Source organism: Myotis brandtii, unplaced genomic scaffold, assembly GCF_000412655.1.
Source record: "Myotis brandtii unplaced genomic scaffold, ASM41265v1 scaffold535, whole genome shotgun sequence".
Lineage (NCBI taxonomy): Eukaryota > Metazoa > Chordata > Mammalia > Chiroptera > Vespertilionidae > Myotis > Myotis brandtii.
In genome coordinates this window covers 2,405,625-2,424,251 of record NW_005369964.1, presented here as the reverse complement: position 1 = coordinate 2,424,251, position 18,627 = coordinate 2,405,625, and the positions used below count along the sequence as shown (strand labels likewise).

Here is an 18,627-nt window from a genome sequence, read left to right as displayed (position 1 = left end):
TGCTAGCCAGTGCAATAAGACAAGAGAAAGAAACAAAAAGTACCTGGATTGGAAAGAAGGAAATAAAACTGTCTTTTTAAAAAATATATTTTTTATTGTTGATAGCATTACAGATAGCTCCCATTTTCTCTCCCTTCCCCCCACCTCCTCCCAGCTCCTACTCACTCCCCCAGGTCTTCACCACCCTATTGCCCGTGTCCATGGTAAAACTGTCTTTATTCGCAGACAACATGACTGTTTATGTAGAAAATTCTACTGAATCTACAAAAAACTTCTTGAATTAACTTAGTTTAGCACGGGTTCAGAATTCAAGGTCAAAGTAGAAAAATTTATTGCATTTCTACATACTAGAAACGAAGAACCTAAAATTAAAAACACCATTTACAATATTATCCAAATATGAAATAATTAGGGATGAATTTGACATAAAAAAAGGTGTGTAAGACTTTTTCATTAAAAAAACTACAGCTCACTGGCTGGCATAGCTCAGTGGTTGTACGTTGACCTATGAACCAGTAGGTCATGGTTCGATTCCTGATCAGGGTACATGGCTGGGTTTCTGGCTCCATCCCCAATGTGGGGCATGCAGGAGGCAGCCGATCAATGATTTTCTCTCATCATTGATGTTTCTATCTCTCTCTCCCTTTCCCTTCCTCTCTGAAATCAATAAAAATATATTTAAAAAACAAAACAAAAAAAATTACTATAGCCCCACAAGTGTGAACTCAGTGATTGAGCATTGACCCATGAACCAAGAGGTCAACTGTTTGATTCCTGGTCAGGGCACATGCCTGGGTTGTGGGTTCGATTCCCAGTAGGGGGCATGCAGGAGGCAGCTGATCAATGTTTTTATCTCCCATCGATGTTTCTATCTCTCCCTCTCTCTCTCTCAAATCAGTAAAAACATATTAAAAAAAACTACAAACATTGCTTAGAGAAATTAAAGAATACTAAATAAAAGGAGAGAGGTATTCTGTTCAGGCATCAGAAGGCTCAATATCATTAACATATCTCCCCAGATTGCTGTGTAGAGTCAGTGCAATTCCAGCCCAGAAGGTTCCAGAGCTTTTGCAGACAAAAGGCCTGGTGGAGGCTTGGGCACTGGCTGCACAGGCTCGTGCTAAGCTGTGTGAGTCTGATAGTGGTCGCTACAGTGATATCCTGGGGGAGCCGGCCTATGGAGGGATGAAGAGGCGGCCAGGAGCCAGAGCTGAACTAGGAAGGTCACCGAAGCAGGTGCATGGGAGGCAGAGATTCTCCCGGAAGTCTGACAGCCATTATCTCCAGGTGGTGGGATTATGGATGAACCTTATTTACTTCTTTATGTTTCCTTTAAAAAAAAAAAGTTTTTATTGATTTCAGTGAGAATAAGAGAGAGGAAGGGAGAGGGAGAGATAGATAGAAACATCAATGATGAGAGAGAATCATCGATCAGCTGCCCCCCTGCATGCCCCGTACTGGGAATGGAGCCCACAACCCTGGTATGTGTCCTGACCAGGAGTCGAACTGTGACTTTCTCATTCATGGGTTGATGCTCAACCACTGAGCACACCGGCCGGGCTATATGTCTACTTTTTTTTTTTTTTTTTTGTAGCACAGATCTACTTCCAATGTAATCCACAGTGATCTCATAGTTGATTCTTTTAAAAAAATATATATATTTTACTGATTTTTTACAGAGAGGACGGGAGAGGGAAAGAGAGTTAGAAACATCGATGAGAGAGAAACATTGATCAGCTGCCTCTTGCACACCCCCGACTGGGGATGTGCCCACAACCAAGGTACATGCCCTTGACCAGAATCGAACCTGGGACCCTTCAGTCTGCAGGTCGACGCTCTATCCACTGAGCCAAACCAGTCAGGGCTCATAGTTCATTCTTACGGCATTTTGTTATTTGCACTTCTGTATAATTTGAATATTTTAGAAGGAGATTGCATTTTTTTTAATAATAAAAAACAAAAAGCAGGCAGGTAGGCAGGAAGAATGTGGCCGGTGGCTAAAAATAGGCCTGAAGAGACTGGCGAGAACCCCTGGTGGGGCCACGTCTCAGTAACCAGGACACGGAGACGGCAGTGAATGTGGGACGAGCTAGCACTGCCTTTGACTTGTCATGTCCTTTCCAAATCTGACTTCTGTTGGACACAGAATGTCTCCGGTTAACACGTCAAGTCACCTCGGAACATTCGACGGAAGACTTGGCTCCTTAACTCCGCGAAGGCAGATTGGGATCTCTAATTACCTAATTGAAAAAAGGCGCACACGTCAGGCTGCTGTGCTGTTTGGGAATTAATCTTTAAAACCTGACAGTAAACATTAAATTCAATTAGGGAGAACGATTAGCAAGGCTTCTTCGCGCCTTCGCTCTGGGTAGCTTCGAGGAGTGGCTGCCTGGTCTGCATTGATCCCGGCACTGTTGTCGCGTGTGTATCAGCCAGGAGGCCCAAGCGTGCGTTTTTCACTTCAGAGAGGAGTTATCGGGTACTTGCAGACGGATGGGTTTCCTTAAACACGTTTCCATTGTGGGTTCCAGAGGCCCCCTGGCCAGGAACTCAAACTGTCTGGTTTGTGGCTTTTGGTCCTGGTGCCACAGCGGTCTCTTCTCTCTTTGATTATGACCATGATCCATCCTTCCTCCTCCTCCTCTTCCTCCTCCGCTCCTCCTCTGCTCCCATCCCTCCCCTCTCCTTTCCTCTCTCTTCCTTTTCCCTCTCCTCCCTCCTCCCATCCCTTTGCTTTCTTTTCTTCTTCCTCTTTCTTCTCCTTCCTTCATCCCTCCTCTCTCTTCCTGTTTGCCCTTCTCTTCCTCCTCTTCTTCCTCTCCATTAACATTATACATTATGAAATATTTTAAACATAATCAAAAGTTTAGAAAGTGACGTTGCAGACACCTGGGTACCCACGACTCAGGTGGTAAAATCCAGGGTCCGGTCCAGATCTCCTCTGACCGCCGTGCCAGCAGCATGGGACCCAGCGCTGTCTCTTCCCCTGGCTTCCGGGAGGGATCACCGTCTCCTGCTGCTTCTCCCGCCTCACAGGCCTCTCCTTCTCAGACTCCTCCTGTGGTTTCTCCTTAGCCTCCTCGCGCCTCTGCCTGTGAACACTGGGCCTCCTCCCTGCTCTGTCTACATTTATTCCAGTGCGTGACTGAAACGGCATCAGTGACAGGGGCCCCCAAAGCTCAGCCTCCACCCTGGACCTCACACTCATGCATCCAGCTGCCCGCTCCCTCTCTGTCATTCAAAACTGAGCTCCTGGTCCTCCCCAGAGTTGCCACTCCTCTCATCAGACACACCCCTGCCACCTCTTTCCTCTGGGTGCTCGGGCCAGAACCAAGGACTGTCCTGGACTTTTCTCGTGCCCTCCTGCCCCACCTCCGAGCCAAGGTTGGTTCTACCTTCCAAGCAAGGCCACTTCTCCCCCGTTTCCAACTGGGCCAAGCCATCCTCCTCTCGCCCTGGGTGATCACACACCTTCTCGTGTCTCCCTGGTTCCTCGCTCTCCTCCCCGCACTCTGGCTGCCCCTCTGGAGGGTCCTTGCCCCAGGTTCGTGTAGCTCCTTCCTCAAGTCACCTCCTCCGAGAGGCCCTGCCCGGCCATCGTTCCAGCCCCGCCTCCTTTTCCCGCTTACTTAGAATGCCAGGCGTCACCACCACCTTAAACACTACATAGATCCCGCTGGTTCATCTTGTTCAGTGTCTTGTCTACCCCACCAGAATGCAAATTCTCTACGGCAGGGGCTTTGTCTTCCTTGTTTACTGCTGAACAATGCCTGACTAATAGGTACTCAGGAAGTGTTTGCTGAATGAATGCATAAGTGAAGGAGTCGAATAGATTGCAACATTTGGGCATATTTGCTTCAGAGCAGATTCATATTCTCTCTCTCTGCCTCTCTTTAGGGAAGGACAGCGTAGTGTTCATAGCTCCCTGCCCCCGACCCGGCCCCTCTCCCTCCATTATCAGGAATGACCACTGTATCCATGCATATTTTATAGTCTTACTGCAAATGCACAAATAAACAGGATAGAGTTTTGCCTCATGTGTGTTTTTAAAATTGTGTGGAAATACAGCTGACATAAAGTTTAGCACCTTAACCATATTTAGGGGTATGGTTCAGTGTGTTAAGAACATGCATGAGCCCTAGCCAATTTGGCTCAGTGGATAGTGTGTCGGGCTTTGGCCCAAAGGGTTCGATTCCGGTGAAGGGCATGTCCTTGGTTGTAGGCTCCTCCTCGGCCTGGGCCCTGGTTGGGGCTTATGCAGGAGGCAATCAGTCAATGTGTTTCTCTCACACCAATGTTTCTCTCTGTCTTTCCCTCTCTCTTCCACTCTTCCTAAAAGTCAATGGAAAAATATCCTGGGTGAGGATTAACAAAAAAAAAAAAAAGAAAGAAAGAAAGAAAAAAGAAAATGCATGTTATTCTTCAACCATCCCCGCCGTCAATTTCCAGAATGTTTTCATCCTGCAAAACCGACAATGTCTCCATTAAACAGCTAGCTCCCCGGATCCCCCCCCCCGGCCACTGGCAACCACTCTTCTATCGTCTAGCTGTGTGGTTTTTACTACTCCAGAGAAGTGGAATCATACACTGTCTTTTGTGACTGGCTTAGTTCACTTAGCACAATGTCCTCAGGGTTCAGACATGCTGGAGCCTGGGAAAGAATCTCCTTCCTTTTTATGGCTGAGTAATACTCCTTGGTATGGATGGACCCCTCTTGTTTATCCGTGCGTCTGTCGGTGGACCCTTGGCTGCGTCCACCTTTGGCCGTGGTGAACAGTGTGACTATGACCATTTGTGTGCACACACCCCTGGGAGACCCTGGTTCCAGTTCCTCTGGGCACACAAGAGGGATGGTTGGAGCCTGTGGTAACTGTGTTTATTTTTTGAGGTACTGCCATGCTGTTTTCCATCGAGGTTGGACCATTTTGCCTTCCCACCAACAGTTCACAAGGGTCCAGATTCTCCCCACTTCACCAACGCTTATTTTTTGTTTGTTTGTTTTTTTAGAGTAGCCATCCTAATGGGTGTGAGGTGGCGTTTTGTGTGTTTTTAAAACTTAGATGGCATCGTACTATGTATAAGCAGTGTGGCCTGTGTACTCAATATATATATATATTTTTTACTGTTTAGCCTTTGGATCTTAGTTCATTAATTTTACTTTGTTTTTTTTGTTTTCTGTTAAAGTCAGACTTGTACATAGTATTGAAAAACAAACAGCAGTTGCCTGGACTCTGCCCTTCTACCATGAATCCACTCCACTTTGAAGGCCCTGGCTCTTTCTCCCGGGGTTCCTGTCCATGTTGCTGAATGTCAACACTGCTATTCGGGATTCTTTGGTTTGAGGCCCGGTCCTGGCTCCCTAGGGGGAAGAAGGGACTGAGCTTTCTTAACATTCTGGGAAGGCTGCTCTCGGCCTCTTGTTTTCTTACGCTTGGACCTCCAAGCCCAGGAAACGTGCTTTCGAAGCTTCAGGATGAATTTTCTCATCGTGAAAGGGGAGGTTCTCTCTAGGGTCAGGTTTGTGGGTGTGCGTGGGTTCCTGGGTGTTGCTGAGAGAGTGTCCAGGAGCCCTGCTGCTAGGACTGCGTGCCTGCCAGCCCCAGGAAGCAAGGCCGCCAGCACTGCGGCTCCGCTGTCTGCCCGCAGGGTCCCCACTGCCCGGAGTGGGGCTCGTCTTATCCCTGCTTCCTGGAGGAGGAGACCACGGCCCCGAGGGCCAGCGGCATGCGAGGCCCTTGGCCCGACGCCCGCGTGCCGGCTGCAGGGATCTGCAGGGGCTCTTCCTGCTTCCCGTGTTCAGTCCTCGGAGCCGCGTGTGGTAGGTGAGGCCAGGCCCTGGGCTGGCTGCACGCCTGCCCTTTCTCCTGACTCCGTGGCAGTGGGTGGAGTTTCCTGGGCGAGCTGATGACAGCTGAACACAGGCCCTCAATGTACCCTGTGGCCCTGGCTCTTGGAACGAACAGTTTATATTGAGGGCTCAGCAGCGTATGTCAGAAGTCAGCAAGTGCACCGGGGGCTTTCTGCCACGGGCCTCACTCCCCCACGGAAAGCCACGGTGGGAATGGGGACAGTGCCTTCTCTCCTGCGGGCAGACGTGTAAGCACAGGTGTGACAGGCTCTTGTTCGGCTCTTGATCTTAAAGCAGGACCGTGAAGAGAGGCTGGCCTGGTGCAGCATCCCCTACAGGGCTGAGCGAGTCCCGTCTCAGAGGAGAGGTGCCAGAGATGCAGGCGAGCCTGCGCAGAACGGGGAATGTGTGTAGCTGAGCAGCAGAACATGGGGCATACTGTTTTCTTGTGGGCTTCCTGAACCCCAGAAAAGTTTTTGGGAAAAGCTTCCTCTCAACTCACCAGCCCCAAGCCTTTACCTTTATACAGGAGAAGTTTAGCCTCCAGATCTGGTTTGATGGTAAACTGAAGGGAATCTAGTTCCACTGCAAGACCCTTCTCCCTGGCCCGGGCCCATTTCTTTTTTTTAAATAATTTTTAAAAAATATATTTTTACTAGTGACCTGGTGCCCGGATTCATGCACATTGAAAGGAAAGTAATTAGAAGGTGGCTGGCAGGCGGGACTGGGGGAGATGGGCCGGGCACGCCCTGGAGCCAACCTCCCGTGGTCCTTCCCCATTGTCTGTGGAGTGAGTGGGGTCCCTCTGGCAGGTGGGATCCCTTGGCCTGGCCTGCGGGGATTGGGCCGAAACTGGCTCTCTGACATCCCCTGAGGGGTCCCGGAGTGCGAGAGGGCACTCTGCAAAGTTGCTGTCGTACAGGGCATGGAATGCAAATGCAAGTGTGCAGTAAACCAGATTCGGGGCTGACAGTTCCCCAGTAACAACATAACCCATGGCTGAAGGTGGAATGGTGGCCCCGCGAGGAATCGGGCTCCCTCCTCTCTGGTTTTGGGGTGCGTCACTCAAGAACCGCCACTGCCAAGTCACTGCAGCTTGGCAGCTCCTGTGTTGAGCATCTGCCCCCTGGTGGTCAGTGGGCGTCATAGCAACAAGTTGGACAGTAGGAGGGACACTTAGCATATTAGCCTTTTATATATATTGATTGATTTCAGAGAGGAAGGGAGAGGGAGATAGAAACATGAATGATGAGGGAAAATCATTAATCCGCTGCTTCCTACATGCTCCCTACTGGGGATTGAGCTCGCAACCCTGGCATGTGTCCTTGACCAGAATCGAACCTGGGACCCTTCAGTCTGCAGGCCAACGCTCTATCCACAGAGCCAAACCGGCTAGGGCAGGCAGGGCTCATTTCTGACGTCTGCTCTGTGCTTGCCCACAGGTGTGGAACGCGGTGGACTCGGGGAGATGCCTGCAGACCTACTCTCTGCACAGTGAGGCGGTGCGGGCTGCTCGGTGGTCTCCCTGCGGCCAGCGCATCCTCAGCGGTGGCTTCGACTGCGCTCTGCACCTCACAGACCTTGAAACAGGTGCGTTTCTCTGTTGTGACCCATGGCATCCCTTCTGGTATTGGAGCCAGCTTTCCCCTGGGAAGCCCCTCCCCTGGTCTGTGGCTGGTGTCAGGGCCGTGGGAGGTGGGCCCGGGCCTGGAACCAGGCCTCTCCTTGGAGGTTGGGCCGGGCCCGTGCCAGCCCTCCTGGAGGACAGAGCCCCAAGGTTGTCTCAGCCCCAAGCTGTGGGCTGGATAAAGAGGTGGCTTTTTAATCAACTTCTGACATGTAATTTGTCCTGAAATAGATTCAGCTTTATCACCGTGTCCTTTGGTCGGAATCAGTTTAGAATTCCTGTCAATTCATTATCGTTGAAAGCTGTAAGGAATGATTCCAGCGCGTAGGGCGAGTCTGCGTACGAGTTCTGCTTTAATGCCCGAGCTGAAAAGGCATTTGGGCGAGAGGGAGCCGGGCTGGGCAAATCCGAAGGGGGCTCTTGACAAGCAGGGCGAGAAGGAGACAGAAGTCAGCGAGGGAACTTCGTCACCAGCCCTGCTGCGCAGCCGGCACTGTTAGCCCCCACTCCAGCCACAGCCCGACCTCCTGCCGTGGTTTTCAGGTGAGGTCAGGCCAGGGAGTGCGGAGCTGGGCTCAGACCTCTGCCCCACCCCCCGGGGTGCTGCCTTCTCCTCCCTGGGCTTCTGGGTCACTCTTCTGCTGGGCATCACTGCCAGAGCCAAGAGGGGAGGCCCTGGGGGTCCCTTGAACTCTCGGGCAGCCCCCGCCTGCCTGGCCCAGCAGTGGTGGTGCTGGGGTCTGTGCCTCTCCTGGGGCCCAGCAAGTGGGGGTATTAACTTTGGGGTTGGACACCCAGCTTCTCCCCAGGAGCTTGGAGGAGGTGCAGGGAGGGCAGGCAGTGGTGGTTAGGGGCAATTGTGGGGTTTGTACCCCCTCGAGTGTCCTCGTGCCCGGGTTGCAGAGGGGCAGCCTTGCAGCGCTTCTGACTGAGCCCCATGCGCTCAGGGAGGGTGGTCACGTGACCGGCGGTCGTGTCAGCAGCTGGGCCTGTGCCCATGACATGTCGCTCTGCGCCTCGGCTGCTGCCCGCGATTATTTCTCCATTTCACAGGTGAGGAAACAGGCTAACGGGATGAGGAGCTTGCTCAGGGCCTCCCGCTGGTGGGTGTCATATGGGGACTTGAGCCCTGTCTGTGCAACTGCAGAGCCTGTGCCCTTTCCGCAGGGCCACATGGACGGCGTGGCTCTTCTCAGCAGAGTGTCTCCCTGACCGTCTGTGGTCTCACCAGGAGCCACAGGGCTGAGGAGGGAGCCAGGGCTCAGGGAGTTTGGTGCCACTTGGTGACGGCGCCGATTGGGTCAGTGATGACAGCAGCAGGTACTGTCATCAAGTACCCACTGTGTGCCAGGACTTACACATGGGCCTCATTTAGGCCCCACTCACCCTTAGAGGCTGCTGCCACCAGAATCCTTTTTTCACACCCTGATCCAGAGGCATGAGGCAGGAGGCAGAGTCAGGGTGCATGCAGGCCTGCCAGGCTCCGAGCCTTCCACCTGACCTTGCACTCTGTGGCCTGTTCGTCCAGTAAGCCATGCTCAGTATCGGAGACAGAGGGGTAAACAAGACCCAGGACCCACCCTGGACAAGCTCCTGGCTGCTGGGAGACACAGCAGTGCAGAGAGAACCCAGGCCACAGTGAGGCAATGAGACACAGGAGCTATGAGAATGTCTAGCCTGGAAGATCAAGGAGGACTTCTTGGGGGAAGAGGAACCTGAGCTGAGGCAGGAATCAGGGGCAGAGAATCAGGGTGCAGGGGCGTGGTTGAGTGGGAGGAAAAGTGGGTTCTAGCAGACAGAACAGCAAGGACAGAGTGGTCACAGGAGCATGAACTGTCTGGCATGAGTGGACATGTGGGGTGTAGGGAGCTGAGGGGTCTGAATCTGGGTGCAGAAATGGAGCCTGAACGTCATGAAGTTCAGGTCGGTGGGATGCACATTCCTCAGGCGCTGCTCTTCACTGCAGGGTCGCTAAGGACCATGGGCGCCGCTGCCCACCCACCCCGCCTGCGGAGTGAGGTGATGCTTTTCATAGCCTGGTGATGCCGGGTTAATCCAATACAAGTTTATTTGATAACATTATTGGATTCCTAGTGGCCCTTTGTCAAGCTCTATCTTCTCAATTAACAGATGTTAAACAGATAAACAGACACTGTTGGTGTGTGAGTGTGTGTGTGTGTGTGTGAGTGGGGGGGTGGTTCTGAAATTTATAGACTTTCAGTCCTCCGGCCTGATAAGTCAGGCACTGTCACAGCAGGTGGCGGTAGGAGGCTGCCGCTGAGGCTGGAGCACTCCGGGCAGGTTTCCTGGTAGCGGCAGCTGGTTGGGTGTGTCTGGGGCCCGAGGAGGGGAGGCAGATGCCTGGCCCTTGTTGGTGGAGCTGTGGCTGGAGGGAAGCTGTCTGGCCCCGCCCTGTGTGCCCCGCTAGCTGTGGTGTGCCCAGTGGCAGAGGGAGGGCATGGCCCTGCCCTCAGAGCGTTGCCATCTAGTCTGGGAGGTGATGGGGACTTTTCCATGCACCCCCTCTTCGGGGCATGGCACGAACCACCTGGGTTAAAGGACCGCTTTCCTTCATTCGGCGCTTATTGAGCACCTACTGTGAACAAGACCTGTGCTGGGCTACAGTGGTGAGCATGTTGGATGTCCTTTGTCCCTTGGGGGGGCGGGTAGGGATGAGGGGTTTGGGTTTCACCCTTGAGGAAGCCCTTCAGCCCCTAGATGGGGCCTCTCTGGCTGAGGGGGTTGTTGGTTTTCATGTCCGTCTCCCTGGCTAGAGCTCTTGGGGCTGAGGCCTGTCCCGGTGGTCTTTGTGGTCCACCATGGAGCCAGGGCTGGTGGACGAGACAGAGCTGAGTCTGGCCCTTGCCGGGCAGTCAAACACCAGGGGCCATCAGGGTAGGGTGGGTGCTCCGCCCTGTTTGCACTCATCCCCTGACTCGGGTTGTGCTGGTGCTCTCTTCAGCCGAGTCAGGTGGGTGTCTGCAGCGCCTCTGGCTCTCAGCCTGGTCCCATGTCCTGCCCTTTCTCGTCACTGAATGCTCTCCCTCCTCACTTGCTCTGCCCTTGGTGATTTGGCTTTTTCATTTCAATCTAATTAGAACTCCCTGCCAGGAGAAGGCAACGCAGGGCGTCCTCTCCGCAGTGCTCCGGGAATTAGTCACTCGGTGCCCATTGTCGTTAATGGGAATTTGGCGCCAAGACCATTTATCCTGGTGTCCTCAATCAATACCGTTAAAAATCTGTGGATTCTAAAACGTCAATACCCGGCCTGAAATATGGAGGTCCAGCCACATTTTATCTCGTTAATTTATAGTTCTGACGGGCCACTGGCTTATAGAGCAACCATGAATCAACACTTAAATAAAATCCGCTCACAGATTAATTATTTTTGATGCTCTCGTTTCAGTCTGTAATCTTCCTAACAAAACGTCTCTGGTGCATTAGGCTGAGGCGGCTTCAGGGAACGCCGGCCAGTTCCACCAGGACCCACACGTCGCCTGCTTTATGAGTCAGCGTCCTGCACGCCACATCAGCCCGTCTCCTCCCCGTCCTTGGCGGGCTCGCTCAGGTCCAGGCGGTGTGGCTTCTAGCACAGACCGGCCCCCCAGTCGCCCCAGCCTGGTTGTAGTGGCCTCTGAGGTGAAGGAGACAGTCCTCCCCCTGGAGCCCATGCCCTGGCTAGGCAGACCCCCTGCTCTTCCTGTGCCACCGTCAGCTCTACCACTGTGCGCCAGCCCGTCTGGGACACCCTTCCCAGCGCTGGGGGCACACGTGTGCCAGAGCGTGGGTGGGGTGCAGAGGCGGCCGAGTGTCCTCGGCGGGTCCCTTTGCCTTGTTTCTGCGTCTGTGGGAGGGGCTGACAGCCTGGCTGGTGGGCTGTTGAGGGAGAGCTGAGGTGAGGTGTGCAGGGCTTTCTGCAGAATGCCCAGCGCATGGTGGGCACTCAGCAAAGGGTGCCCCTTCCCTCCCTCCATCACTGCCCCGTGAGGCTTTTCAGACGGTAGGAGACAGCGACGTGTTCCTGCGGGTTCCCTGTGTGGACGGGGCAGGCTGGGAGGAAGTCCCAGCTTCTCTCCCGCGTCGCGCTTTTCCATGACTACATGGCCCGTTGGTGGGGTAGCAGCTTCCTTCTCGTGATGGGACGGCATGTGCCCTTTGCATGGGGAGGGTGTCCTCTGCACTGGACCCCACTGCGTGCAACTTCGCTGTCCTCCGCCCTTGGCTGGCTCCTGCTCCTCTGGGTGGCCCTGTCTTTTGGGGAGGGGAGGGCGTTATGGCGCATGGAAATGAGTGGCCCACTGGTCTGGACCCATAAATGATCATTTCTCTTGATTTCCTAGAAGGGTCTTCCCGTGCCCCCCTCGTTCTTGCATCATGATTGGGCCCCACCACAGAGACGCTGCAAGGACACCGGAGGGCAGATGGCTGAGTGCTCACCGGGGCCAGGCCACGCTGAAATGAGTGAATGGATGCCAGACCCTTTGCTTATTCCACATTTCATCTCCACACGAGCCTGGGAGGGGAGTGTTTTTACCCCCATTTCATTGACCCAGACTCAGAGGCTTAGAGTGTTTGGTGAGGTGCTTGGGGCCATGCCACCAGCAGACCCGGTGGGCCTCCAGCTCCAGCTCCAGCTCCAGCTCCAGCTGTGTGGCTGTGGAGGCTTTGCCTGTTGACCCTGGGGAGCGGTGGGCCCTCGCCACATCTGTTTTCCTGCTCTGGACAAACTGTTTGCTCAAGCCGATTCGGGGAGCCCACTTGGTGCTCACCGGGCAGCTGGCTCGCCACCTGCAGAGGGGACCTCGGGGCTTCTGGGTGGAAGGCGTGCCCAGACGGATCTTGGCTGATCCCTCTGATTAAGTGAGCGGCTGAAGGACGCTTCCGCGGCTATCGACAGCCGCCGCTCCAGCAGGAGAAATGTTAACCCTGACTGTTTTAGAACACTTGGCGTAGGAAGGATGAGCAGCATCCAAATTAGAACCCTGGCAAAGAGCGCCAGGGCTCACGGGGCTTCAGAGAAGGGGCTGCAGCGGGGGCGCCTCATTGGACTAAGCCTTCAGAGAGGGCCGCCCCCTGGGCCGCGAGAGGGGCCCGGGCTCCTCCATTCTCAGCTTTTGAGCACCACGATCGCGTGTCGCCCCAGCACATCTCAGAGGGGCTTGGTGAGGCGTCCTTCAGGGGCTTGTGGGGACCAGGAGGCACGTACCCAACAAGCAGGAGCTGGACGTGGGCCTCCTGTGGTGCCGAGCTCCTGATGGCGCAGGCGCGGTGTGTGTGTCCACTCCTTGGGTCCTAGGGGTTTTACTACTAGGTCCAGACCCGAGGCTCCGAGCGGCTCGTGGCCCAGCGAGGTCTGAACTGCTGCCCACCCACCCTCACGCCCTCCCTCCCGCCCACTGATGCAGACAGGGCCACACAGGCACTTCTGCCTCCCCTCCACCCCCTGCATCTGGGACCCCACTTCTAAGCTCATCCCTTCACTGAAGCCCCGCCCAGCCTCTCATATACGTGTCTGTTCTCCAAGGCTGCACCCTCTTCAGCCCCATCCCCACTCCCACGCACACAGTTGTTCTCTGACCCTTGTTTTCCACTCTTTCCACACAGCTTTGCAGTGAGAGGCTGACTCTGGTCATGAATATTAAGTTGGATGTAATTAAACTCCAGCGAAACACTTGCCAGCCGCACCTCACACTTGGAAAGTGCCCAGAGGCCTTGCCACATCTCACCACCCCGTCTTGTTAGCTTCTAGCTCTGTGCATGCCTGCGTCTGGATCAGGGGAAGCGGCTTTCCGTCCACAGCCCTGTCTCATTCATTACCACTTTACCACGACTGCTCAGTGGAGATGCTTATCTCTGTGTGTAATTGCGACCCGGGGCCGTTTGACACCCCTCGTAGGTAAGATGACCTCTGTTGGAGAATCCTGGAGCCTCAATGTGGTCATGCCTGCCATGTTTGCTTTCCAGGGGTGATTTCTGAGTCCCAGGAAATCAACTTAGGGAAAACCTTTGGGACAGACCTTGTTTGCAAGTTGAAAAGTCTTTTTAAAAAAGATACTTGGGGAATTTGGTCTTGTTCAGATCATGAAGACCAGTGGCTCAACTTGATGTAACGAAATCATGGCCACAATCACTCTCTCTTCTGTTACTGGGCTTGTTGCCACCGCCGCTGCCCATGGGGCCTCTCAGCTGCCGGGGGCTTGCTGTCTTACCTGCATTACTCTCACAGCAGCCTCGTGAGGCGAGTTTTATCATCCCGATTTGACGTGGAGGAGCCCGTGAGTCTGAGATGGTTGCCAGCTGATCCAGAGGGAAGGTTCAGGCCGGTGGGGCTCTCGCCCGCACCCTTCCCAGTCTGCCCCGCGTGCCAAGATGGCCCCTGTTTTTGATTCAGAGAGTCTGATTTGAAAGTTAGTAATCTCCTTTTCTCGTTAGCTTTGAGTCAGGATGGTTAAATTTACAGCTGGCTGAATACTTCCCAGAGGATGAGTGTAACGATATTGATTTTAGCGAAATGAGTCATATGCCGCCTGGCTGGGAGCACAGGCTCAATCACCAGGAGCTGACAACATCAGCTTTCCCTTGTCAACGTCTTCCCTACGTGGTCCCGAGTCTCTGGATGTGCACAAAGAGCTAAGCACAAGGTAGGGTCACGCACAGCTCGCAGGCAGGCACGGCGGGGTGCGGAGAGCTGGGCGCTGGTAGGCAGGTCCGGCCTCCATCCAGCACGGTGGACTCCCGTGGCCCTGGATGAAGCTGCGCCTCGCCGAGCTTCCGTCTCCCGAGCTGGGAAATGCGTTAAGTACACCTGCCACATAGGGTTGTGGCGGGACAGGTGCCCGCCCCAGGCAGGCCCAGAGATAATGGGCCATCTCCTGGAGAAGGGGGCACGGACTTCCCTTCTTTTTCTTGGGGACCATTCTTGGATTTCATCTGCACTGGGCTGAGAAGAAGAGGAGGACCCTCACCCTTGCAAACCTGGAGCCCTGTGTGTTGATTGGGTGGCCCAGGGTAGGTGCAGGGTGGACAGGCAGTGTCGCCCCGGCCGCGTGTGGGTGGTCGCCTCTGGCGACCTCGCTGTTTGCACCTGAGAGAGGAAGAGGGACAACTTCAAGGAGTTAGCTGGCCAGTGTTACCAGCTGCCTTCTCAAAGCAACATTAGTGATGGAAGCATTAGAAGTAATAACAGTGTCAAGAGAACGGATCGAGTTCCTGCATTCTGTTTTAAACATGTTTTTGCTGACGATTTTTAGTTTATTTGTGTCATTATTGATTGAGGAAGGAAAAGAAGTGATTTTTCCTAACTCCAAGAGGATCAACAGTTCTTATATTGGTTGATTTCATTATAACAAGATCAATACAGTCTGTGTTAGTGGATTACATATTTTAAAACTCAATTTCCTATAAGCAGCATACAGTGAGTAATAGAATCTTCTTTAACAAACATGTAGACAAGCGAGATGGTCTCAAGGTTAAAGGTTACATAGCAGCTAACTGTGTGCTTCACGGAGCGTCGCCAGGAGAGGCCCGATAAGCAGTCTGCTCGGTTTATGAAAGGTCCGAGGAGCAACAGCTCCGCACGCCAGGACCTTCACCCCCAGCGAGGCCGCGGTTCCTGTTCAAGACCGTTTCCGATAAATGGTTCCCAGCCTCTATCCATATCTCCTTAGCAAGACGCACAGGCCAGCCCCCAGCATTATGTTCTCATGGCCTCGCAACAAAAACTCCAAGTCATCCACCTCTCAAGGTTTCTGCTGCTCAGAACCCACACCCCTCAGCTTCAGCTTTTAATGTAACCAAGGGTGAATTCAGTCATTCCGGTCCAATTTTCTCAAACGACAATAGCTCCCTTTTGTAGTTTGCTGTCTGCCTTGCCATGTGGAGTGCTTTGTGTACCTGCTGCGTGTGGCCCCCGACAGCCTTGTGTTCCTGAGGGCGTGCGTGCGACCCCGCGGCGAGGGGGCATGCCCGGGGCCCCTCCACTGGAAGTGGCAGAGCTGGGGTGAGACCGGGTCCCTGGGATGCTCAGCTGCTCTGCTGACCGCCTCCCGCTGCCGAGAACATGCCGACGAGGCGGCTGGGAGCCTGGTTTCCGAGCCTCGTCTTGTCCGAGGCTGCCTCACCAAACAGAAATTCCCCCTTAGTCTTTCCCATTGGGTATCTTAGTCTTTAACAATTAAAAAATCTTTTAGTTTTGAATTTTTTAAACAAAGGAATATAGTAAAGGCTTAGTTGTTATACGGTAAGTGGGACTAGGGAAAATATATAAACTCTAGCTTGTCTTCTAACTGGAAAATTTTAGTTCTGAAAAGACATAGACTCTCTCAATCTCCTTAGAGGGTTGAGGAAGAATAACATATTCAGAAATACTTTTTTTTTTTTTAACCACCAAAAGCTCAATCATCATCTTTTAGCAACTCAGCTCTCACTTTCCCTCCCGTCTCCTCCCCATTGTTGGCAAGACTGTGTCACTGCACTTTTTGAAAACCTAGGCGAGTTCACTGCCATTTCTGAAACAAGCATATGTTCTGTGCTGTGCTCCAAGAAAGAGGGAGACATTTTTCTCCAGGCAGACGAGCTTGTTTTTCCTTTTGGACTCGGGATTGGCAGTGAATCCCAGTCGAGCAGGAAGTCGGCAGTAGGCACCGTCGTCTCCGTCAGGAGAAAAGACTCAGCCCGCGGGGGCCTTCTTGGTGGGGTGCAGGCTGCCCTGGCGTCTGAGAGCTCCTGTTCCACCCAGAGGACGTGACTGGGGCCTGCCCTCAGCCCCCAGTGGGGTCCCCGGCCACCAGGCAGGAGCCAGTGTCTTCAGACCTGTGCTGCAGGCGAGAGGCCCGACCTGGATGTTCTGTGGTGCTGCCCCCAGGCCCGGATGGACGGGGGAGTGGAGACGGAAGGGAGGTGCCCGCCTGCTCCTCCTCCCCGGGATGGGGACTTGCTAACTGAGGACATCATGGTTGGGTCCTGACTACCCTCTTGGGTTCCGGACGGGCTTCAGGAAGGAAAAGAATCAGCTCGAGGAATACCAGGTTTCCAACCAGATCAATTAATTGCTGCTTCCCTAATTACAGGGATGGAGCACTCGCCCACCCCAAGTCTGCTCATCCCCCCGTATCTTTCTAGAATCCTTCATTTTTAGAAAGCAGGGTTACAAAAACATGAGTGCAATTTAAAGTCACTTCATGCTGGCGAATCTCTTCCCAGCCTTTGCCCACGTCAATCCTGCTTCGTCCTCTTGTAATTCAGAAACAGGTGTCAGGCATTGTCCATCGCCCACAGAGCGCTGCTTCTGATTCCAGTGTCACACGGCTTTTCAGCATCCCGCCAGGCAGGGCGCTGTGTTCGCCTCCGCCGCCCCTGGGGGTGGGTGGGGGGGCGGGGAGGGCAGCAACTGGGCTGCTGTGTGCGGTCCCTCACCAGTACCAGTGACAGGCCGAGATGACCCGGTATGGCCATGAGCACCTTTGCACATTGCATTTTGTTGCAGAATAGTCAAGGGGCTTATTAGGCTTAGTCTTCATTTGTAAAAGGTCAAGTGTTTCCAAAATTTTCTCTGATGACAAGTGGCTGCCAATTGTCGGCCTCTGGAAGATATTAGGAAAAAGTCAACACACTTATTCATTCATTAAGGCGAAGGTGAGGCTTTAGCAGAGAACGAGGGAAACTGCTTTCGAAAAAATTTGTTCTGCCAAAAGAACGTTAGGAAAACATGTTTTTAATTGTTCCCATCGTTCTGTAATTTTCGTTGCCAAACTCGATGTAAAGTGTCACCTATTAAAAACTCTAATACCTGCACCCTTAACATGGGAACAGCATTTTTCTAATCAGCTTTAAAATACTTGCAATGAAAATTTCAATGGATTTTGAATGGGGTTGTTAAGTTGCAGGAGCCAGTATTTGACACTGGCGGAGGGGGCTTTTAGAGCTACATGTCCGCACACTGCTCGCAGAGCTGGGTGGAAGCGGGCCGAGGGTGAGCATCTCCCCCCACCCCCCACCCCCGTCCACGCGCTTCTGGAAGGGGCTTTGTGGCTCGGACAGACTTCAGGGGATAAACAGAGGCTGGAACCGGGCTACTTTCAAATCACCAACTGACAAAAAAGTTCCTTGCATTGAAAAAAAGGGAAATATAGTCAGTCCTGTCATTCTTACTGAAAATATTAGGACTTATTAATGATTTCAAAGCAGTTTGTTGATCCTCTTCGTAAATAGCATGTTGATATATTTAAAAATACTGGTTATTTTCTCCTTGTCTCATCCTTTAAAATAGTCTATTTTTGGTATTTGTTGTAATGTTCAGAGCATATTGGTACAGAGCACATTGTATCACTAATGAATAAGCGTGCAGAGGTTGGCCGTGTGAGCTCCCGGCTTCTCACTGATGGGGCATGCGGTCAGACAGCCCCGAGACCCATCCAGGTCAGGGTACCGGTCAGTGGCTCTCGTATCCTTCCCTGGTGATGTGGTGGGACATTCCACCAGGTGTGTGGGGTCCTGAACACGAAGCAGGGCAGCCTTCAGGAAGTGCTTTCTGTAAGAGTAAGTGACACGGGAGAGGTCGGTGTTCTTGGCCACCAGCTTCTTGTGCCCCTCACTGCCCGCTGCCTCAGTCCACTGGGGGGCTTTCCATGGGCCAGCGGCAGTCAGGCGTGTCCCTTGTGGGCCAGGAGAGCCCTTGTCGGCTTCTCTATAGGAAGCCGCCAGGTTGGCGTGACCTGGTGTGGCGGCCTGGGCCTGGGGACACACACAGAGGCAGCCCTCAGACTCTCAGTGTTGAGAACGCCCCCCACGCCAGCCCGGTTCCTCACTGCGCTTTTGGGGGGTTGAATTGGACACATGAGAACTACAGCCGGTGATCAGGTGCGAGATGCGACTGTGAAGATGGAGGAGCGCTGGCCTGGAGCCCCCCAGACCAGCTCAGGGCACACGGACACTTGCACAAGGCATGTAAGTGCTTGATGCCCGTCTGATGGCAGATACATAAGGACACGGACGGACTCGAGTCCTGCAGAACCGGTGGGACTCGGAGGGTCCACACCACCTGCACATCGGGAGTTTGGGCCAATGTGATGTCACACTCTCCTTTGTCACCAGAGTCTCCTGCCACCCCCACTCCAGGCTCAGTACCAAACCCTTCGTGGGTGATTAAGGTTGT

The 18,627-nt window shown here is 53.4% G+C and overlaps 1 protein-coding gene across 8 annotated transcripts in view; it reads left to right on the top strand.

Annotated features, from left to right (window-relative positions):
• The window catches only part of WDR25 (WD repeat domain 25), a 137,223-nt gene that overhangs the window by 70,666 nt on the left and 47,930 nt on the right, over positions 1–18,627 (top strand). For all 8 annotated transcript variants that reach the window (XM_005877874.2, XM_014549063.1, XM_014549065.1 and 5 more), the window contains one exon: positions 7,291–7,438. In XM_005877874.2, the coding sequence (XP_005877936.2) occupies positions 7,291–7,438 (148 nt within the window). The remainder of the gene's footprint in view (positions 1–7,290; positions 7,439–18,627) is intronic.